Genomic DNA, 23,574 nt, shown 5'->3' on the forward strand with positions numbered 1-23,574 from the left:
TGGCTTTGAAATGTAAATTCTTCCTTTCCCATCATTTTCTTCACTGGTTTTTCAACTTTTGGGGAGATTGCACTCAAACTGAGCTTAAAATTATAGTACAGGAAAGCATCTTTAGGGTAGCACAAGCTGAACAAGGGAGCACTTCAAAACAGGCAGAGTTAACCCACATGCACAGTGGACCCGAGGGTCAGAGGAGACGGCCCCTCTTTGTCACTTGGTATGTGCTCAGGCACACCGCTGTGGCTCATCCAAGCAAGGTGCACAGTTCGGAGTCACTCCACATCCTGTCCTCTGACGAGCCTCTGGGTTGAGTAAATTGGTGGCTGTTGGCCTGAAACTTATCAAAATATCTCTTCTTATAGAGCTTTTAGTGTGTTTTTGTTTGTTTTGTTTTGTTTTTGCATTTAGTGTGTTTTGAACGAAAATCATTATACCAGAAAAAAAAAGTCTGGAAAATGGCATAATTTTTCAGGAACTGCGGTAGTGAAGAGCCATTAACTGAACGGACACTGTGCAAGGTGATGAATCCTTTTGTTTTCATAGATAAAATTGCCATCTTTGATAAGTTCTTTGCACATGTTAGAAAAATACACTTGGCACGTATTGACAGACCGCATCAATAGTATGTCAGAAGATACAACTAAGTCTTCCCACCATGAGTGGCTTAGGGCAGGGGACGTGCACGTATTGCATAATTGTCCACAATGGTTTGTTTTGAGAAACTTTATTATTTGTTTTTAATGCCTGAATTATTGTAACACTAGTTTCAAAATTATATTTAAAATATTATCTGAAGAGACAAAAAATACCTTTGATTAAAGCCATGTAACCCATTGACTTGTGATCCAGAGATTTCAACCATAATTATCAAATGAGGTGTAGTCTTTCTCAACATCTTAAAAAATCTAGTTGTGATAGCCCTCTTTCAGGCATATGGTAGCTTCAGGAGTTGTGACTCATAACATAGGGCAAATGAGATATTAGCCTGGGAAATAAGCCCCCTTTTCCTTATCTAACTTTTGACAAATCTTATTTATAGGTAGCTTATTTATTGAAAATCTGATCACAGTATGTTTGGGGTTGATCACTTTTTTGGACATTTTTATGCTTTTTAAAATTATGGACATTTTTATGCTTTTTAAAATTACTTACCTAGGGGCGCCTGGGTGGCTTTGTCTGTTAAGCGTTTGCCTTCGGCTCAGGTTGTGATCGGGTCCGGGGATCGAGCCCCGCGTCGGGCTCCTGGCTCAGCAGGGAGTCTGCTTCTCCCTTTGCCCCTCCCCCTGCTTGTGCCCTTTCTCTCTCAAATAAAATCTTTTAAAAAAATTAAAAAATAAAATTACTTATCTTAATACCATTTATGGAACCCTTTCTTTGCCAAGAGGTTAACATTTTGTTTAAAAATTGGATAATTAAAATGTAAACATTGACAACACCAAGTGTTAACAAGAATGTAGAGAAGCTAGAACTTTCCTTTGTGGCTGTGGGGGTATAAAATGGCATGCTTCACCTTGGAAAACAGTTTGGCAGTTTCTATAAGTCAAACACACAAGTACCACACAGCCCACCTGTTCTACTTTCTTGACATTGGTTACCCAGGAGAAGCCAGAACACTGTCCACATAAATACCAGCACATGAATACTCAAGACAGCTTTATTCGTTCTAGTCCAAAAGTAGAAACAACCCACATGTCCATTAACAGATGAATGGACTAACAAAATGGATGAATGGACTAACAAAATGTGATCTATCCATACAGCAGGATACTACCCAGCAGTAAAAAGGAACAAATTACTGATACGTGTAGCAACATGGCTGATCTCAGAAGCATTGTGGGAGTGAAAGAAGCCAACCCAAAAAAGCACACTGTACAGTCCTGTTTGTACAGAATTCCTGGGCAAACAGATGAGGCTATCAGGACCCAATGACAGGCCCCACATCCGTGCTTGTGGGGGAGTGGGGTGAGGGTGGTGGTGTAAGGAGTGCAGGTGACTGGCAGGTGTCAAAAGTCATTGAACAGTGTACCTTAAATGGGTGTGTTTTATTGCCTGTAAGCTATACCTCAGTAAAGTTGATTTAAAAAGTAAACATAGGGGCATCTGGATGGCTCAGTCAGTTAAGCATCCAACTCTTGATTTGGGTTCAGGTCATGATCTCGGGGTCTTGAGATCGAACCCTGTAGGACTCTGTGCTGGGCAGAGGCTCTCTCTCGCCCTCTCCCTTCCCCCCCATAATAGTAGTAGTTAAAATATTTATTTTTAATAAATAAATAATAATAAATAAATAAATAATAAATAAATAAAATATTTATTTAAAATACTTTAAAATAAAGTATTTAAAATAATAATTTTAAAAAAGTAAACATTCCTTTCACTGTGTATTTGTTAAATTAACCAGTCGTCATTTTGTTTACCTCCCAGTATGGATATATATTTTTTTCTTTTTTTTTTTTTTTAAGCCCAATGTTGGGACAGAAAATACAGTATGGATATTTTTGAAGTTTTATGTATGAAATGGACTAGAGTATATGCTTATCAATTTTTTTAAGTTGCTAGTATCTTAAATTTAAGACCATAAAAAAAAATTGTTTTATTTTTGCTTTTTTTTTTTTTTAAGATTATTTGAGAGAGAAAAAACACGAGCGGGAGGAGGGGCAGAGGGAGAGGGACTCCCCACTGAGCAGGGAGCCTGACATGGAGCTTGATCCCAGGACCCCAAGATCATGACCTGAGCTGAAGGCAGACATTTGACCAAGCCACCCAGGTGCCCCTCTTTTTGCTTATTTTGAGTGTTGTAAAATAACACCTTTATTTGAAATTTTTGTGAAGTGAGGAACAATAATGTACAGAGGGTTTAGCCGCTTCTCTGGGTTCATTGTTTTGGGAAGGGAGGTTTTAAGAGAATCCTTTTATTTTTTAGACTCACAGTTCCCATAATGACTGGACCTAGGGTAGCCAAGTGAGGTGTGAGATGTCCTGCCCTCTGGGCTCCTCACAAGCTTTCTAGGGTGGGTGCCAGGCTTCAGTGCACTTTTATGAGTCCTCATGCTACACTGAGAAATGCTGTAAACGTCTCACAGTGAAAATATAAGTATAGGGGCACCTGGGTGGCTCAGTAGTTAGGTGTTTGCCTTCGGCTCAGGTCATGATTCCAGGGTCCTGGGATCGAGCCCCACATTGGGCTCCCTGCTCAGCAGGAAGCCTGCTTCTCCCTCTCCCACTCCCCCTGCTTGTGTTCCCTCTCTTGCTGTGTCTCTCTCTGTCAAATAAATAAGATCTTAAAAAAATATATATATAGGGTGCCTGGGTGGCTCAGTAGGTTAAGCAACTGCCTTCGGCTCAGGTCAGGATCCTGGAGTCCCGGGATCGAGTCCCGCATCGGGCTCCCTGCTCAGCAGGGAGTCTGCTTCTCCCTCTGATCCTCTTCCCTCTCATGCTCTCTATCTCTCACTCTCTCTCTCAAATAAATAAATAAAATCCTTAAAAAAATATATATATAAGTATAAAGAAAACTGAGCTCAGGTTCTGTTGCTCATAGTTGAATTTGATGAGTAACCTAATTCCTTCCATTATGAGATTATTTCTTCATTGGTCAGACTCACTGAAAACAGGGAGAAACTGCATTTCACTTGTCTTAGTGTCTCAGATTATACCTGGCATAGCGAGGGCAAGTGAATTTTCGTGGTATGGGGGTGGTGAACGCGTATCACGCGCAAACAACTCCAGTTCCCGTGACCCCTTCACAGCTGCCCTGCCGCTCGTCCTCCGTCACGTACTCGCACTGTGGTCTCCAGCACATAGTTTCTTTGTTCACAAAGCTCGTTGCCACTGCTGCTTCCAGCCTTGCCAGGCAGCCGGGCATTAGGGGACACGGTCAGAAGGAAAGCCAGCAGGGCCAGAGGAGGCTTGGGGTAATGAGGTGTTGAGAAAAGTCTGGGGAGGCGCCTAGCTGGCTCATTCGGTGGAGCTTGCGCCTCTTGATCTTGGGGCTGGGAGTTCGAGCCCCATGTTGAGTGTAGAGATGACTTAAAAAAATGGAATCTTAGGGAAAAAAAAAGTCTGGAGAGGCAGTTAAAGTGAGGAGGATGTAGACTCTTCATGGGAAGACAAGAAAAGGCAGCGTGGGCTTTTGAATTGGGAAAGATAACGCTGTATTTAGAGGGTGAGAGCGTGTGGTGGAAGGGTGAGGAAGCACCAGGTTGTTTATAAATCCACTCAACAGACCTTGGTCATTGTCGGGGCTGTGGCCTGGGTGCCGTGGGCACCAGGTGGGCTAGGACCTGCAGCTGGCCAGGGCCAGGAGTCTCTCGAAGTCTCTCATTGGTTAGAGGGCCACTAGTATAAGTTTTCTGTTAGGTAAATATTTTCTTTATAAAAGCATTGTAAGTTAGAGGACTAAGTCTTTCAATTTATCATTTTGTAAGTAGATTTGTGGAAGTCTGGGCACCTGGGTGGCTCAGTTGGTTAAGCGACTGCCTTCAGCTCGTGTCATGATCCTGGAGTCCCAGGATCGAGTCCCACATCGGGCTCCCTGCTCGGCGGGGAGTCTGCTTCTCCCTCTGACCCTCTTCCCTCTCCTGCTCTCTCTCATTCTCTCTCTCTCAAATAAATAAATAAAATCTTTAAAAAAAAAAAAAAAAAGATTTGTGGAAGTTTGGTGAAAGAAGGGGAAATGACCAGATTAGTAATCATGGAGGCGGGGGGCCAGAGGCTTCTGTTTTTCTCTGCTCTTGTGGGGGGTTGGGGAGTAGTTAGACATGGAGTTGGGTGGCCACGTTTGCTGTGAGGAATGGGAGCACGACCTGCGTTTCATAGGGAGCTTAGACCCTTTCTGTGGAGTCTAGAGTTGAGGTAGAATGTCGTGTGAGCGGGGCTTGAGCCATGGGACCCCGGTAGCAGCCCCTGCTGGAAGGGTACTGGAGCAGGCTGGAGGCTGGGAGGTGTTCCCTCTGGGCCTGCATTTGTTGGAGCCTGCTGGACCTGCACCCAGAGAGCTTTTGCACTAATTGTGCTGCTTGTGGAAGTGGCTCATCCTCCTGTGACCTGGAGCTGAACTCACGAGGTGACTCTGCCAGGAGGGACCTCAGTGAGCCCAGGAACAGGATTTGATTTCTCCTTCCTCAATGCAGTGAAAAGAAATAAGCGAGGAATTAGGTCATAGGTTTGTTTGAATAAATTGAGTGCATATGGAGAATTAAAAATTGTAAGGAGGACTGAATTGGCCTGGAGAGAATGCACAGCGATAGGCCCATCATAAAAGGATTGAATTTGCACTGAAGGTTTTTGTTTTCTTAAAAAACTGAAAAGGTGGGGCACCGGGGTGGCTCAGTCGTTAAGCGTCTGCCTTCGGCTCAGGTCATGATCCCAGAGTCCTGGGATCGAGCCCCTCATCGGGCTCCCTGCTCGGCGGGAAGCCTCCTCCTCCCTCTCCCACTCCCCCTGCTTGTGTTCCCTCTCTCGCTGTGTCTCTCTCTGTCAAATAAATAAAATCTTTAAAAAAAAAAACAAAAAACTGAAAAGGTGCTTCTGTTTGCTGGATTTTCACATTGAACACTTAAGGGAATATATACTAACATGTAAAATGTTGCATATTTGTTGACTTAAAGTTTATGGTGGCTGGTGTTTTTCTAACCCATTTAAAATACAATTAAATTACACAGGATGGTGCTGCCTTTGGCAGCATATATGCTGAAAAAGTGGAACAATACAGAGAAGATTAACATGGCCCCTGCATGACATGCGAATTTGTGAAGTGTTCCATATTTTTTATGTTAACTATACTGGAATTAAAATAAAATGAAATATAAGATAAAAAAGTTACACAGGGATGTTCACTTTGAAAGGATTCATTGAGCTGTACATTATGATATACAGTTTTCTGTATGTAAGATCTACTTCAATACAATGTTCTTAAATTACAGTGAATATTAGCATATATGGAAGATATACATGAATTACCTATGGCAGCTTAGTGTTGCCAGAAACAACACAACAGAGCAGTTGAACGTCTCCTCTGTGATCTTTTCATTGTTATTGTAAACCACTGGTAGGGAGGAGAGGCCAAAGACTATCTGTTTAAGTTGTAAAATTATGAAATCAATGTAAATTGAAAGATTTGGTGCATGGACATAGCTTTTCTCTAGTCAGAAATACTTCTAACAAAAAAGTTCTGAAGATTTCAAAAAATTCTTTTGTTGTCGTGATCAGAAAATCCAGTAGGTGGAAATTAGGAACCCTTTATTAGAGTTAAAACAAAGTTCGGGCACTTTGATGGTTCTGTCAGGCATTTTTTTTTTCGTAGAATAAACAAATTTCTTTTCAATGGAAGTTTCTGTATTTGGCAGTTCACAGTGTCTAGTTTTGAAAAGGGGCTTGCTGCATATTGTTTCCTCAGGAAACAGGGTGGGGGTTCCAGTTGAGATTGTTGAACAAATCCTGGTTCCATTTTTCAAGAATGTGCTTGAACATCTTAAGATATGGGGAAGCCTGGAGCCGGCGGAACAGAGGTCACAAAAGAATGGAAGGTAAAAGAGTTCCTAAGAGTACAGATGAACCTGGAGGTAAAGAGTGGTCTGGGGAGGGCCTGGAGGAAGACACGCGTGCCTGGCATCGCAGCCCTGCCCCCTCCTAGTTCTGTGCCCTACGCGTGTCCCTTCACCTTTCCCCCACGATGCCTCACCCAGTGTAGGGCTCTTCCGGTCTCCACACAGATGAGTTAGAAGGACTGGGTCATACAGGGCGTGTAACACGAGTAGTTACCCGCAGGTAGTGTGTGCAGTAAAGAGGAGCATGTCACACTGTGGGTGGAAAACAAGGACTCTGTGTCCTGCTTTGCCACGTGGGCTGTGATCTGTGGCAGACTGTGTGGACTTCTCTTGTTTTCTCATGTCTCGGATGGGGGTACAGTAGTGCTTACCTGCGAGTGTCCCTGTGAGGCTCAGATGGGTTCACTAACGGAAGGTACCTAGTCCAGCACACGGCACATGATAAGCACAATCAAAACGCCTGATGTTATTGTCATCGTTAACAGAGGACAGGGACATGCCTTCCAGTTCCATCAGTTGCCACTCCTCTAGATCTTACTCTTTTGTATTCGTTTTACAGGTATAATTCTGTCGATAACGGGTCAATCCTTGGTTTAGGCCATATATATGGTGTTTTTAATGAGGTATTTGTATTTTTAGAATCTTCTATATATTTCAGCTTCTCAAGACCAGGTGGCAGTGAAGACGACATTTGTCCTCAGGTGTCACCTACACACTTTTTAGGTTGTGTATCCTCAAATCATTGGACATCCCCATTTATTCAAATATACCCTTAAATAACCAGTCCGAAAAGAGGAATGTCATTTTTATTTATTTTTTTTAAAAGATCTTATTTATTTATTTGACAGAGAGACAGAGAGAGAGGGAACACAAGCAGAGGGAGTGAGAGAGGCAGAGGGAGAGCAGGGAGCCCGATGCGGGGCTCAAGCCCAGGACCCCGGGATCATGACCCGAGCCGAAGGCAGACCCTTAACGACCGAGCCTCCCGGGCGCCCCAGGAATGTCATTTTTAATACACATTTGCAAAAGTTAGCTTAAAGTTGGGTCCCTTTTTTTAAAAAATCCAGTATAGTTAACATTCGGTGTTCTGTCAGTTTCAGGTATGTGATATAGGGACTCAACAATTCTGTCTGCAACCCGGTGCTCATCAGAATAAGTGTACCCTGGATCCCCATCACCGTTCACCCTCTCCGCTCTGGGGACCACCAGTTTATTCTCTAGAGTTAAGAGTCTGTTTTTTGGTTTGTCTCTTTTTTTTCTTTGCTCTTTTGTTTCTTAAACTCCACGTATGAGTGAAATCATATGATATTTGTCTTTCTCTGACTTATTTTACTTAGCATTATGTGCTCTAGCTCCATCCATGTTGTTGCAAATGGCAAGGTTTCATTCTTTTTTATGGCTGAGTAATATTCCATTATGTGTTACTACATCATCTTTATGCGTTCATCTATCAGTGGACATTTGGGCCATTTCTGTATCTTGGCTATTGTAAATAATGCTGCTATAAACATGGTCAATTTATCTTTTTGAATTAGTGTTTTCATATTCTTTGGGTAAATACCCAGTAGCAGAATTACTGGATCATAATTCTGTTTTTTTTTTAATTTTTATTTATTTATTTTTATTGTTTGGTAATTCTGTTTTTATTTATTTATTTTTTTTAGAAAGAGCGCAAGATGGGGCCAGGGAGAGGGAAAATCTTTTTATTTTTTATTTATTTTTTTGGTGGGCAGCAAAGCAAGGCTTATTGAGCAGTAGCAAAGTGATAGTACAGAGCTCTCAAGGAGAGAGGGGACCCAGAGGGATTGCCGGAGAGGGAGAATCTTAAGCAGGCTCCACACTTAGCACAGAGCCTGATGCAAGGCTCGATCTCACAACCTTGAGATCATGACCTGAGTGGAAGTCAAGAGTTGGACACTTAACTCCCTGAGCCATCCAGGCACCCCAGTGGTAATTCTATTTTTAATTTTTTGAGGAAACTCCATACTGTTTTCCACAGTGGCTGCAGCAGTTTGAATTCCCACAACTTGGGTCCCTTTTTAACATAGTATGTGGCATATTTAAAAAGCTTTTATTTAATAAAAGCTGTCAACAAGTAAGAAAAGTTCTTCTGTACAAACAATTAATTTGTATTAGCCTAACTTCTAGAAAAGAAGCTCTTTTAAGATCCTGATGTGTATGTGTTCTGACACTAGAGAAAAACGATTGTGCAGATACACAGATAAAACTCCATTGCAGCCTGAGTGTGTTTTGTTCCCTGTAGGTTGGAAATCCACGTGTAGAACTTACCCTCTCTGAGCTCCAGGATATGGCAGCTAGGCAGCAACAGCAAATTGAAAATCAGCAGCAAATGTTGGTTGCCAAGGTGAGTTATAAAAGCAGAGGTGGGAAAGTGTTCAAAAAGGGTGTTCTTTAATGGTTATTTTAGATTGGAGTTACTGCATTTATGAGTACCACTTGTAAGTAGGACCATGTCATGGGAAGTGTTGAACACGATGTCTTTCTGGTAAATGAATACCATAGCTTCTTAAAGTTGGGAAGGGGTCAGAGCAAGACCCTTCACATGCACATTCAGACACCCCAGAATAGGAAATGGTTGACCTTTCGTTCACCAACTGGAGATAAAATTTGGATGAAGGCACTGGTCATGGGCCCCTAGGACAATGATGGTTGGTTATCCAGGCTTCCCTTTGTGCTACTCTACACAGAGTTTGTTTGGTTTCTTACGATGCCGGGCAGTTAATGCTTTTTATATACACCGAGTTCTGCGTTTGTCATTGAAATGCTGTAAGAAGATTTGAAATCTTTCTTGTCAGACCTATCACTCATGCGTGCTGGAGAATATTCATGTTGTAATGATCTCAAATGTTCTGAAACTGCTATGAAAAACTGTGACATAAAGAGAACATGTAAACATTTCTGCCTGGGTTCTTGTTGCTTTCTCATAGAGAGATTGACCCAATAGCCAAATGTCCAACCCCACTTTTCTCACTTACCAAGTGGCCATATAATTCATTGTACTAGCCACCACTTTGTGGGTATGTAAAAGCATAAATTGGACTTGTTTTTAGAAGTTGTCTTGCAAAGTTTATTGGATTTACAAGAATAAAAAACAAGAGTTAAGTAATTGGGAAGTATTTCATCCCATTAATGAGATTTCTAAGATGAAATGTACATAGTATTATGCAATTATAGCATTTTCTAGTTCAGCTTTTTATTTCCTTTCCAAATATTGATCCAAGAGTATTACTAATAAAAAGATTCTTGGGTATTTTCAGCAGTGTAAATTACAAGTTAATGCTAACACAGGTGTGTGCTTTACATATTCAAGTACATGTTTCCTGACTTTAGAATGCAGCATGTGACTCCTGCATCATCACATTTAGTCTCCTCCTTACTTAGGTCTATTTTATGCATACGTGTAGGACCATGAGTATTTCATGTCAACTGTTACCCTCAAAATGTGTCTTTGTAAGGAAATAGGGAAAAGACTATTGAAGAGTATTGCACATATTTTTATTTTAGGACTGTCTGGTTCCTATTTGACTATAGAATGTTTCATTAATTTTGAAGAACCTATCCCTAAAGGAAACAAGCACTTCTTGACTGTCCATTGTTAACTTAGCAAATTAAAGGTTTATTTCCTTACCGATCACCTTGTCTGTTTTCGATATAAGACCCTCTGCTCATCAGTGCCCATTTCCTGTAAGAGGTAACTAGGGGCATTGGAAAAAAAAAAAAAGTAACTAGGGGACTTTGGGAAGCCGCTTTGTGGCAGCAGGAAATGTTGACCTGACAGTGGGAAACGAGGACTGGACGTGGCTTCCCAGACAGGAAAGAGAGGAGATTGCGTGAGCGCATGGGATGCGCAGGCTTGACGTTCTCCTGCTGGGAGATGTTCTGAGGAAGCGTCTGTATTAACCGAGCAGTGTAGGTCACTGTGCATAGTAAAATGCACCTGGAAACGTCTTATGGTGAGCACTGTGAAGCATCTTCAGACTCTGACCACCGCTCACCGGTGTGTGCCCAGTAATGTCAGTTCTGTGTGGGCTGGTGTTGGCAAGATGGCGCGAGCATTTCTCTAATATTCATTAAGACGGGTGATCCTGTGGGAGCCACCCAAACCTTTTTCATGTGTGACCGTGATAATGTGCTTCAGTTCTCGCCGTTGCCTGTTTCCCTCTTTTGCTAGGAGCAGCGTTTACATTTCCTAAAGCAGCAGGAACGCCGCCAGCAGCAGTCTATTTCTGAGAATGAGAAGCTTCAGAAATTGAAAGAACGAGTTGAAGCCCAGGAAAATAAGCTGAAGAAAATTCGTGCCATGAGAGGACAAGTAGACTACAGCAAAATTATGAACGGCAATCTGTGTACGCTTGCGCGGCCTTGCTCAGCACCCACACTCGGGCGTGGATAAAATGAAAGAGTCCAGCTCCAGACACTTTCACACAGACCCGTGTCAGATCTTGCTATAGGAAGTGCACTGAAGTTTTGCTCTGTTACCTGCACCTAAAAGGACGGGGTCAGTTAGGTTAAATGGTCTGGGAAGGTCCTTGGTTACATCTGTAATTTATTAGCTGCGCTCTGGACTGGGGCTGCAGGGCCACAAGACTGTGCTCATTATGAGGGTCTGTTTTAATTGAACAGCTTAAACTTCATCTGGGTAGTAAGATAAACCATACAAATGCTCACTTTTTAGTTTTGTGTGGATTCTTTGTTGTTTTATTATCAATTCAGTTAGAGCCTACTTTGTGTTCTGTTGACAAGCAAGACAGACTTGGATTCCTGCCCTTACAAAGCCTTTGCTCTGTGGGTGCCCCGAGATTCCTAAGTGGCCTGGCCAAGCTAACCTTTGGACGGGTTGCCCTAACAAAACAGTATTCAGTAGTTAGTGCACATAGAGTTTGCCGTGTGGGCCGTCATATCATATGTTCCAGAGGCTTGTTGAAAAGTGTGTTGGGTTATGCGTGTCACAGTTCTCCCCCCAAGGTCTGACACTAGTTGATGTTAGAGCCGAGTTGAATGAATAGAAATGAAGACGAAATCACAAAGCCAAAATAACAAAAAACCACCGGAAAAAAGAGTATCAACTAAATGATGTTTTTTTCTTTATTGCTGGGAAATTATAGCTGCTGAAATAGAAAGGTTCAGCGCCATGTTCCAGGAAAAGAAGCAAGAAGTACAGACTGCGATTTTACGAGTTGATCAGCTCAGTCAGCAACTGGAAGATTTAAAGAGAGGCAAGCTGAGCGGGCTCCAGTCGTACAGCGGCAAGCTGGCGGGACCGGCAGCGGCAGAGTTGAAGAGACTGTGCCAAGAGCTACAGGTGACTCGCTGGGTCTGGGGAGCGGTGACGTTAAAACATCTCTCAGGGTTTCTTCCCAGCATGGGCAGAAGCCTCGGAAACTGGAAACAAGTGAATGGATCCTAGGGTAATAGTAGGCACAAACTGTACTCAGTCCAAAGAATTTTTAAAACAGTTTTGAGATATAATTCATATAACATACAATTTATCCATATACCATGTACAATTAAATGGTTTTTAGTGTCTTCACAGAGTTGTGCATCCACCACCACGATTAACTTTAGAACATCTTCACCCCCAAAAGAAGCCACGTGCCTCTTTGCCATCACCCCACACCCCCACCCCTAAGCAACCATGAACTTTCTGTCTCTCTGGATTTGCCTATTCTGGAAATTTCATATGAGCAAATCTTGCAATATGTCATTTTTTTTGTGACTGGCATCTTTCACCTAGCATGTTTTGGGTATAGAAATTCAGTACAGAATCTAATTGGCAATGTAACGAACTAGGAAAAAATTAAGCTTTAGATGATATTCAGGGCTTCTGTGTACACCGTGTTTTGATGAGCTAGAGGCCTGTTGTTACATCCTCTGTTCCACTCAGCTGGGGCTGCTCTGACAGACCTCCACAGCCCGGGAGACTGAAGCACAGATGTCTTCTCACAGCTCCAGGGGCTGGGAGTCCCAAGACTGGGTTCGTGGTGAGAGTCTGCTTTCTGGCTTCTTGCTGTGTCCCCACAGCTCGGTCTCTCTCCTTCTTACAAGGGCACTAACCCCATCATGAGGGCCCCACTCTCAGTACCTCATCTCAGCCTAATCACCCCAAAGGCCCCACCTCCCGATACCAGCACCTTAAAGGTTAGGGCAACATACGGATTTTAGGGAAGACACAAACATTCAGTCCAGAACAGTCCTCAAGATTTCCATTTCTCAGAAGTTACCATTCATCAGGTGAATTTTCAAGCCAGAAGCAAGTTTTGCAGTTCTATTAGCACTTGCTAGAAATATTTTTATATCATTTTATGAAATGAAAATATTTAATTACAGAAAATAAAATTGCTTTTGTTGCTGTTCATGCATAGAAATAAAATATAAGAACTTATGACTTCTTGTACACTTTAAGCAATTGTTAAAAGTGCAGAGTTTTTAAGGATATTTGGGTGATGAATGTGGTATATTTACCCATATATACCCATACCCAGGCTTTCTGACTGTAGTCTAGACCTCACAGTGCATGTTGCCTCCTGTCTGGTGCACGCATGCAAGTGTGTGTTCCTAGCACACGTGTGCACCTGGGAGAGCCTAACAAGACTTAACCTTGTGTGTACGATGCACACTGATGCCTTTTGTGGTTCATTTTTTTTAAGTGCTGGCTACTGTCCACTAGAATGATATCCATACGTTCTGGTGGGCGAGCGAGACCATCCTTCGTGAGTTTCTGGCTGTCCCCACATAAGGTGTTCATTCAGTGGACTGTGTGGGGTGGACATGTGTGCTTGAGTCCCTAGAGGACGTGCTCCAGGTGGATGTCTGCGACACACCATTCCCAGGGGCCATAGTCGTGGTCTCTCGCAGTCATCACTCGCACAGTTGCTCTGGGTGCTCCGAAGAATGTGTGTGTTTGCAGATGTAGGATTCTGTTCTGGCCTCATCCATGCTGTACCTGTAAACTATTCAGTGGATGGGTAACAATGCATATATATAAACACATGAGTACTTGATGTTACTTTTCTTTTTTTTACTTTCCCTGGAAATGAGCATTTGACTGTTTAATGCAAATCATAAAAGTTGTAGTTTTTAATTTGCAGATTCGTAACCAGCTTAACCAGGAACAGACTTCAAAGCTCCAGCAGCAGAAGGAACTCTTGAATAAACGCAACATGGAGGTGGCCGTGATGGACAAGCGGATCAGTGAGCTGCGTGAACGTCTCTATGGGAAGAAAATTCAGGCATGTGAGAAAGAAAATACTTGTGTGAGATAAACTAAAAATGATTCAGCGCGCAATTGCACAGCTTCACTATAATGGCATTTTGCTCCCTCCATTTGCCACAGCTGATGAAACATACACTGGCCATAAACCGTAAAAATCATAAAAAAATGACAGTAGCAAAAAAACTGTCTTTCCAAAGCCACATTTGTTTCCTGGTGGATGGAAGGCAAACCATCCCTGTCCGCAGCTACAGCTGGTGTTCCCTGACCACCCCCACCCCCCGTGCAGTTCTGTCCCCTCCCTGGGGAAGGCTCTGGCGTTGCGGCACCCGGCTTGGTCCCACTCTGCCACTGTAAACTGTGCCACGTGGGCACGTTCCCTGACCTGTGTGTAGACGCGTGTCCTTGCTGTCAACTGGTATGTCCTGTCTGCCCCAACAGTCATCATGTGGATTCTTAGGATAACGCATGTGGAGGGGCTTTGTAAACTTTCAAGCAAAGTGCCATGTAAAGGGTTAGTGCTTTTTTTTTTTAATTTAAATTCAGTTAACTAACATGATGTATTATTTGTTTCGGGGTGCAGGTCTGTGATTCATCAGTCTTATATAATACCCAGTGCTCATTACAACATGTACTCTCCCCAATGTCCATCACCCAGTTACCTCATCCCTCCATCCCCCTCCCCTCCAGCAACCCTCAGTTTGTTAAGCAAAATAAGTCGATCAGAGAAAGACAGTTATCATAAGATCTCACTGATAATGGGGAATATAAGAAACAAGACAGGATCATAGAGGAAGAGAAGAAGAAAATGAAACAAGACAAAACCAGAGAGGGAGACAAACCATGAAACACTCTTAATCAGCAGAAATAAACTGAGGGTTAGTGCTTTTTAAAAACCTTTATTTGGTATTTTGACTTTCAAAGGTAATAAATACTCTGGAAAATTAAAACAGTACAGAAATACTTGAAGGAAAGTATGAAAGTCCCTTCCACCCTGTTCTCATTCTCCAAGGATGATAGTTTTAATGATTCCAGTCTTTTGCTTAATACAGACAACAAGGTATTTAATTTTTCATTGAAAATGGAATTGTAAGAACGATACCATTCATTCACACTGTTCTCCTCATCTTTTGTTCTAACTGCAACATGAGTATCTTCCCGGGTCATTACCTTGCTCCTTTTGAAGCTTCGGTAGAATACGCATGTCCCAGGGCCTATAGCCCCTTTCCCCAACCCCCTTGCCAGGCCGGGTGCCCCCGAGTCCTGCCCTTGCTCTTGGCACTTCACTGAGCACAAGCATCCCGAGAGCCTGTGGGAGAAGGGACCCCTGTGCACCGAGTCTGGCTGGATGTCGCACCTGGCCTGCCTTCCATGGGTGGCGTCAGGGTTTGAAGGAAGCAGTGCCCGCATGCGGAGCTGGAGTGAAAAGAGCGGGCCATCAGCTCACCACGACGCTGCTCCCCAAGTGCCCTCATCCACTCTCTGTAATTAGTGCTTTCACAGTGTGACAAGTGGCCTCTTGTCAGCTGCTGCTGTACTGAAGGCAGCTCTCAGGAGGCGAGTGTGGGCATCTGGGGCTTGGCTGGGGTGGAGGGGGCGGTTAGGGGGCGATTGCCCCTTATTTGAATGTCATCGGTGGTGGCAGGTGAAAGCTCTTATTTACAAATCGGTCTATTCTTGTTTTTAACCAGAGGGTCAGTGGCTAATCTGGATAACTCTGTGTTTTCAAATAATCGTTTTCCTTTTTTCTCTCAATGAGCAACACGGAGACCGTGGGAGAGGAAGTGTACGTGCTCTCCACGCTTGCTCACCCAGCACTCTTTAGTTGTGCTCTGTCAGTCGGGCTCTCTGGGGAAATAGAACGAGGGGATATATGGAGAGTGAGTGACCGATGCATAGATTGACTTGAAGTGACGGGCTTGCATGATTGTGGAGGCTGCACACCTGAAATCTGTGGCCTGGACACACGGGGGCCTGTAGATGCCACTCCTCCCGTCGGCAGGTCATCTACAGGCCCAGTACCCTCTTTGGCCAAGCACCTCAGTCTTTGTGTCTCAAGTCCTTCGACCGATTGCATGCAGCCTGCCTGCATTATGGAGGGTGATCTGCTTCATTCAGAGTGTTGATTTAAATGTCAGTGTCATCTAAAACATACCTTCATGGCAGCATCCAGACACGTTTGACCAAATATCTGGGTACCATGCCTCACCAAGTTGACACACAAAGTGAAGCATCACAGATAGCTGGATGAATGTTACTTCTTGCCTTCCACCTGATACTTCAGGTGGTCTTCTTGAAGAAATTGGTGCCTCTGCATAGATGTGTCTCCACCTAAAGGCCCTAGGCACCTGTAGGTGGGCACACACAGGTGGGCAGTTGTGAAAGTTCTGGACCCTGTCCCCAAAATGATACACGCTCATGTATGCAGAATTCTGCAAACAATTATAAGAGGTTATGGATCTCTCACAGCCTATCTCAGGTCCCCTAAGGTGTCAGTGAATCTCCAATTAGATCCCTGTTATGGACCCTCGTGTTAGGCAGCATCAGGTGATCACTGTCATTGGCCGTAGCGTGGTGTCCTTGCTGAGGACAGCAGAGCTGTCTTCAGGGCTGACCAGAGCCAGCATGGCTTGTTCAGTCCTTACAAGAAGCCATATCATGACTTTCCAGACACGGGCACAGAGGTTTAGAGAGGCTAAGTCACTTGAACTTGCCCAGGGCAGCACAGTGAGTAAGTGGCAAAGCAGGATTTGAAGCCAGGCTCAGAGCCCAGGCTTTGACCAATGCCTCTGCCCACCTAGGGGAGGGAGGGCATCCCCTAGGAAAGAGGGCTCCGTGGAGGTGTCCCGGGAAGCTGTTCGGTTCTGCCGTCAGCTCCTGTCTCTCCTCACTCACAGATGGGTACGAGATGGCAAAGAGAGAATCACTCATACGGGACTCTGGGTTGTGACCTTTCTTTTAACGCTTGCCCTTTCTAGATACTGATTTTTCAGGATGATGGAGCTTCTTAAGAGCACATAATCTAGCGAGTGGCTCACATGAGAGCAGACTGTCACACTAGGCTTGTGATTTCTTTTCATTTAGAACCTTAACTCTCGTTTCTTCCTGTTCTCTAGCTAAGCCGTGTGAATGGCACATCGTCCCCGCAATCGCCGCTGAGCACCCCTGGCAGGGTTGCTGCGGTGGGGCCTTACATCCAGGTGCCCAGCGCCAGCAGCTACTCTGTCTCAGGGGACCCCATAAAGCCCCAGTCTCTTACTATTGCCTCGAGTGCTGCCCATGGAAGATCCAAATCTGGTGAGTGGCCCGGGTCCTCGTCTTGGGGGAGAGCCATGGAGGTCAGCAGCCTCGGAGGAGGCCCCCACAGCACCCCGGGCTCTGCCCACCCTCTGTCTCCCCCAAGGCACTTTGTCTCCTGGCCAGTTTGGGAGATGGGTGCCACCACAGTAATAATATGACCCTAAATTGAGGACAGATTCTCTTTGTTGAGCTGAACGTCTTTACTATGTGGCTTTTCAAAACACGGGTTACTTAAGACCGGATCCTCTCATGCCATGGGTTTTGTTTATCCGTGAGGGCACTTGAGCCTGCTGCCCCCCCCCCCCCCCGGCACAGCTGCGCGCCCCGCAGAGGGGCGGCCTGTCCCTACACAGTGCACGAGGGCCGGTCTTCCCTTTCCCCACTTGGCTGGTCGTAATCGATGCACAGGTCGATAGACTGTGGCGGTGGCCCTTGGCCGCGCTGAACCGTGTGGTGTGGTCAGCACCGTGCTGGCCTGTAGCTCTCCTGATGGGATGCTTCCCGACCAAGGGCAGGTCAGGCTCTCCAGCGAGAGTCTGCTCTCCTTTCCCAGAAGAAGGCAGCTGTTTTCTAAACATTGAGAAGGCAGCGCTTCTTTGCAGTAAGACTTTCTTGATGCTGGGCTACCGCATTTCCCCACAGCACACGGAATCCCAGAGCGCAGTACTGACAGGACGGCGTTCCTTCCCTTAGGACACTGAACTGGGCTGTGCTGAGGGCAAATGTCAGGACTGGTGATAGATCTGTGCAGGCTTCTGTTTGCTCGTGGGCTCTTGCCCGGCACCTGGTCTGAGCAGCAGCAGGTCTGCCACGCCTGCTGGGGGGTGTGGAGTTGGTTCTGACCCAGGCAGGATAGGCCACACACCCGGACTCTGCTCTCCCCGCAGCCATGTCGCGGCAGCCACCCAGAGCGTGTGCTTGGTGCGAATCTCCAAGGGCAGCTTTCTTAGGGAAGCTGTTTTTTATAGTTTGAACCACCCTACAGTGGGAGTAGATACTTGTCTGTTTCCAGTGGCAGGTAATTAGCACAGCCAGTCCTTCTCTGCTGACTTCACTTCAAACACTTCCTGGGCCAAGGACTTCTCCCCTCTTCTCTGTGGGTGTGTGCTGGGCCGCCTCACAGGGGTCGCCAGGAGAAGACACCCTTACAGGACCTGGAGAATGTGTCCTGCAGAAGTTCAGCCGCAGCCTAGGTCTTTACACGCCGTGCAAGGTGACTGGACACAAGCAAGCTGTGTCCCCCACACTGGGGACAGAATCTTGGCCCCGGCCTGGAGCTGGGAGGAGAAATCTCCCCGCGGGGACTCTGACTCACACTGTCGACTGAACCTCTGGTTCCGTGTCACACAGATGGCCGTGGGAAGCCCAAAGTGACCAGCTTGTGGACAGTGTCAGACCTTGACGTCGGGCCTGACTGCAGCTCCTCAGGGCACTCTGCAAACCCGTTTGCAAACCGTATGTTGGCTGGCAGGCCCGGTGGGGCGCTCTGGCCCTCTCTGATACTGCTAACCCAACAATCATTTGTTTTCCAAACTGACAAAGGTCTGCTTATCCCATCTAGGCTTGAAAAAAATGCCACACTTCCTTCAACAGACAGGTGTGAAGTTTGGGCTGGGCCACACACACCAGCTCCTCCTCAGGAAGAGTTTGACAGATGCGGGCACAGCAAGGGATTTTTGGTTTTGTTTTTGAGAAATTAAGATGATTTTCTGAGTCCATTAAAGACTTTAGATTTAGCTTCTATACAAGAACCTCCCATCATACTTGAAGATTACTGTCCCTTTATAATTCTTTATAACGAAAATAAATGATCTTCCTTCTGCACCCCCTGCTTCATCCTGAAGAAGGAAATTCCCAGTTCCGTCTTCAGTCCCTTTGTGGCTGATTTCCATAAAACCTCCCGTCGCTGTGAATTTAAGGAGCAGCTGGCTGACCACACTCCTTGAGACCCCTGGGGCCGGCCCCTGCCTCCCTCCTGAGTCTGACGGGGTGCTGTTTGTTTCCCCATCAGCCCAGTGTGGCCACCGCCATATATCCTTGGTGAACTTGTGTGTGCTTCTGGCCCACACATACCCCTCACACCTAAGGTACAACCAAGGGGACATGAAGGCACATGCCTGGAAGAGGCTGACCGGTCACGCAGAGCAAGGTGGTGGTTTGGACCGGGGCCTTGGAATGCCTCACCAGCACCCTTGCAGCCTGGCTGGAACCGTCCTGGACCCTGCAGCCTGGAGCCGGAGGGGGCTTCCTCTGACAGGGCCCCACAGGGTGCCCTGAGGCTCTGCCCCCCTCATTGCACAAGAGGCACCTTCTGCACTTGTGCTCAGAGCACATGTGAGCATTTACTCCTCCTGTCTCACGGGTCACAGCTCTTTTCGCAAGCGTTATTGTCCTGAGGAAAAGTGATTTCCCTGCTGCTTCTCAGGTCTCCCCACCTGTTCGTGCTGCCTGGTGGAGTGAGGAAAGGGGAGGTGCTGTTCCTGTCAGAAGGGCCCCAAACAGTCCCTTCTGATTTCTGTTCCATTCATGTGGCCGATAAGGGGGTCTGCCCTACTTGGGTCCCGTCCCGCACTGGTGTCTGTGGTGGGGAGGAGAGGGAGCCTGAGTCAGAGGCTATAACCCGACCCCTGCAGAGCTGTAACTTATTTATGTCACAGTGACTGCTAGGAGGGATTGCTTCTACACCCTTTCTCAGTTTGGAAAATGCATTGTTTAAAAAACAAAACATCTTTTCAGTGGCTTTCCTAAAAACATGGGTTCGACTAGCTTTCTAATCACTGTAACAAGAATGATAGCTTGCTACTCCAATCAGTGGGAACTTGTACTGGCCTCTTGTGATCTTGACTTACTCTAACAGATTAAAGTCAAATTTTTCTTTTACTGTGCAAATAGTATAGGTCAAACCTGTTATGAAGTCAAAAGACAGATTTTTTTAATTGCTGTATGTAATTGGTGTTATGTTTGAAAAGTTAAGTGCCGGTGCTTATTTTATTTATTGGTGTTGATGTAGTGGATTTGACCTGTATTTAGATGGGGGCCCAGGAAGGTTTCCATGGTCCCCTGGCCCCTCGCCTGGGTCGCAGCAGCCCCGTGCACAGTCCTCGAGTCTCCGTACATGTGAGAGCGATGCCTTGCCAGCCCACGCCACTCTCGGGCTTGCCGGGTGCTGGCCTGTGTGTGGGGAGGGGGTAGTCGGCCTCCTGGTTCGTGGAGCCCCCCAGCCGATGTGATCTCCCAGAAGGTCATCTTTGCTTCTCACAAGAAGTTATTCTTAGGTTGGTTCAACTAATTTCAGGGAACATTTTACTCACATTCTGTGCTCTTTTCAAGCCAATGATGGAAACTGGCCGACATTGAAACAAAATTCCAGCTCTTCAGTGAAGCCCACCGGTGTGGACTGGAAGGACTCAAGCATGGAGGGTCCTCTCAAGCAGGGGACCGTCTCCAGCCAGCCGACGCCCTTGTCAACTTTAGGAGCCACGGAGAAGCTGGTAGGCCATTTGTCTTTATCACAAAACACCAACAAGATCCTCACTATGTCACTGTTGAGCCTTCATTTTCATGTAAGGGATGAGAGGTGTCATGAGGCAAATTCATCCTGTGAGTGTCTAAATATGACCAAGTCTGGAGACGTTCATGGACCCCGAGCGGCATGCCAGTGTAAATGTGTCAGAGTTGATCTGTTGCCGATGGGCATCAGGCCTGCCACCTTTGATTCCTACAGCGTGTCCTGTGCCTGGTCACATGCTGATTGGAAGGATTACAAGTCCTGCTTTGTATTCTCTTGTGACTATGGATAGAGATATGCTTAACTTTTCAAAGGGTGACTTTTTCTTCTTAACATCTAAATTTAGGGCGTGGAGATGGGTAAAGTGCCACCCCCTATCCCTGGTGTCGGCAAGCAGCTGCCTCCGAGCTACGGCACGTACCCAAGTCCTGCGCCTGCAGGCCCGGGCTCCACAAACTCCCTGGAGAGGAGGAAGGAAGGCAGCTTGCCCAGGCCCAGCACCGGCCTGCCCAGTCGGCAGAAACCCACCCCGCTGCCCCCCGCGGCCAGCAGCCACCCGCCAGGTTCCTCACAGCAGATTCAGCAGAGGATTTCTGTGCCGCCAAGTCCCACGTACCCGCCAGCAGGGCCACCTGCATTCCCAGCTGGAGACAGCAAACCTGAACTCCCGCTCACTGTGGCCATTAGGCCCTTTCTAGCTGATAAAGGGTCAAGGCCACAGTCCCCCAGGAAAGGACCCCAGACAGTGAATTCAAGTTCCATATACTCCATGTACCTCCAGCAAGCCGCACCTCCTAAGAATTACCAGCCAGCAGTGCACAGCACCTTAAATAAGTCTGTTAAAGCAGGTACGGTGGGTTTGTATTCTTGTCTTGGGGCTAACAAATTATACTTTTGCTTAAAATGCCAACCTGTAGGCTTACATGTGGACCACACACTATTTAGGATTAAAACTTTGATTCTTACGTACAGTGTGGCCTTAGATGTCCGCATGGGATTGGGGTAAAAGGTGACATGCATGGAGCAACGGTTTTGCAGCAGGCTCACATAGGAAGCTCTCCCTTCCTACCTAAGTACCTGCCTCCCTGTGGTACTTGGGAAGCCTAGCTCCCAGAATTTCCTCTTTTTCTCCTGCTTTGTGGAAACGTGTGCAGAAGCTTTCCAAGGGCTGGGGGGGCTGGGGGGGGGCGCTCTGCCTGGATGTGGTCCTCCTGGTCACCTGGCAGAGGCTGAGCCAAGCCCCTGGACGGGAGGCAAGGGTGTGTCTGGTGCTGGGGTAGCCTACCCCTGTGCCCGCAGGGGAGAAGAGCCCTGGCGTGGTGAGGGGCAGTGAGCCCTAGGAGCCGACATGTCCTGGGGATGCAGGTGAGAGAACAGAGCTTGGTCTCATACATCCCGAGGCAGGTAGTGACTGTGACCTGCACAGCAGGGTCCTGTGGGTCAGAGCTGGGCTCAGGCCTCCTCACACATTCTTGGGTGTGGGCTGCAGCTTCCAGACTCCTGGGAGTGCCCAGCCACCCAAAGCCCCAGCGGAAGCTCCCTGCTCACCCTGTGGCAGGGCTCTGGCCCCGTTCTCGACAGCTCCTGGGTTGGCGGGCAGAGCCTTCCTGTCTGAGGCGGCCTATGTTCCACAGCGTGAGACTGAGCCTGAGGATCAGAAGCTATTTAGAGATGGTGTCTTCCTCCTTGGCCAGAAAACAAGGAGGGTTGGTTTGGGGTGGGGAGGTTGGGTCTGCAACCACCTTTTTTTTTTTTTCCATTTGAGAAACCCCAAACTCTGGAAGTCCAAATGTAAAAACCAGTGAGAGAGACACTCTGTCTTCCAAAGGGAGTCAGCAGGGAGGGTGGGGGGTCTTTCATCAACGGGTTCCTGGGGGATCGAAGAGTAGGCCTCAGCACCACGGCCATGCAATGACAGGACTCCATTGCCCCCGTCCTCTGTGTCTCCTCCAGTGTACGGCAAACCCGTGTTGCCCTCCGGCTCAACATCCCCGTCGCCGCTGCCGTTTCTTCACGGGGCGCTGGCCCCAAGCACGTTGCAGCCCCAGCCACCTTCAGAAAGCACCGAGAAAGAACCCGAGCAGGACAGCCCGGCTCCCCCCGGAGACGGCACCGGCACAGGCACCGTGGAGAGCCTGCCGCGGCCGCTCAGCCCCACCAAGCTCACACCCATCGTGCACTCGCCACTGCGCTACCAGAGTGACGCCGACCTGGAGGCCCTGCGCCGGAAGCTGGCCAACGCACCGCGGCCCCTGAAGAAGCGCAGCTCCATCACGGAGCCCGAGGGCCCCGGCGGGCCCAACATCCAGAAGCTGCTGTACCAGCGCTTCAACACCCTGGCGGGGGGCATGGAGGGCACCCCTTTCTACCAGCCCAGCCCCTCACAGGACTTCATGGGCACGCTGGCCGACATGGACAATGGAAACACCACCAACGGGAACCTGGGAGAGGCCAGCCCTGCCCAGCCCACGGCCCCGCTCCCCACTGAGCCTGCCCCATCTTCGGACGCCAATGACAACGAGCTCCCTTCCCCTGAACCAGAGGGCCTCATCTGTCCCCCGAGCACCCACCAAACGGCGGAGCCTGCCGAGGATGACAACAACAACGTGGCCACAGCCCCATCCACAGAGCAGGTCCCCAGCCCTGGGGCCGAGGCCCCCTCACCAGGGGAAGACCAAGCCCCCCCAGCACTGCCCCCCGCTGTGCCCCCACCAGGAGCCTCTACGGTGGGTGTCGTCCTATACCAGGGCCACGGCTTCCTAGTCAGCCAGCCAGTGTTTGTAGAGCACCTGCCTGCATCAGCCACAGTGCTGGGGGCGGTGGGGCTTGCCGGGCCCTCGTCCCTGCCGCCCCTGAGGCCGAGGGGAGGAGAGTATGGCAGTACACCGATGGGGCTCTGGAGAAGTGCCTGGGGCCACAGAGCTCTGAGGACCCAGTCAGATTCCCCCAGGAAGGGAAGCTGCGGCTGGAATTTGAAGGGCAGGCCACGA

At 47.3% G+C, this 23,574-nt stretch overlaps 1 protein-coding gene and 1 pseudogene across 12 annotated transcripts in view; both read left to right on the plus strand.

The window, feature by feature from the left end:
- The window catches only part of PPP1R13B (protein phosphatase 1 regulatory subunit 13B), an 89,993-nt gene that overhangs the window by 61,623 nt on the left and 4,796 nt on the right, over positions 1 to 23,574 (plus strand). For 6 of the 12 annotated variants that reach the window (XM_027568906.2, XM_027568907.2, XM_027568905.2 and 3 more), the window contains 10 exons: positions 7,640 to 7,645; positions 8,809 to 8,910; positions 10,738 to 10,912; positions 11,672 to 11,868; positions 13,655 to 13,795; positions 16,893 to 17,073; positions 18,427 to 18,531; positions 20,407 to 20,567; positions 20,931 to 21,432; positions 22,538 to 23,310. In XM_027568906.2, coding sequence (XP_027424707.2) covers positions 7,640 to 7,645; positions 8,809 to 8,910; positions 10,738 to 10,912; positions 11,672 to 11,868; positions 13,655 to 13,795; positions 16,893 to 17,073; positions 18,427 to 18,531; positions 20,407 to 20,567; positions 20,931 to 21,432; positions 22,538 to 23,310 — 2,343 coding nt within the window. The remainder of the gene's footprint in view (positions 1 to 7,639; positions 7,646 to 8,808; positions 8,911 to 10,737; positions 10,913 to 11,671; positions 11,869 to 13,654; positions 13,796 to 16,892; positions 17,074 to 18,426; positions 18,532 to 20,406; positions 20,568 to 20,930; positions 21,433 to 22,537; positions 23,311 to 23,574) is intronic. The other 6 variants (XM_027568902.2, XM_027568900.2, XM_027568903.2 and 3 more) reach the window with 6 other exon arrangements.
- LOC113910628 lies at positions 5,667 to 5,767 on the plus strand (annotated as a pseudogene).

The sequence above is a fragment of the Zalophus californianus genome, chromosome 6 (assembly GCF_009762305.2).
Source record: "Zalophus californianus isolate mZalCal1 chromosome 6, mZalCal1.pri.v2, whole genome shotgun sequence".
In the NCBI taxonomy this organism is placed as follows: Eukaryota; Metazoa; Chordata; class Mammalia; order Carnivora; family Otariidae; genus Zalophus; species Zalophus californianus.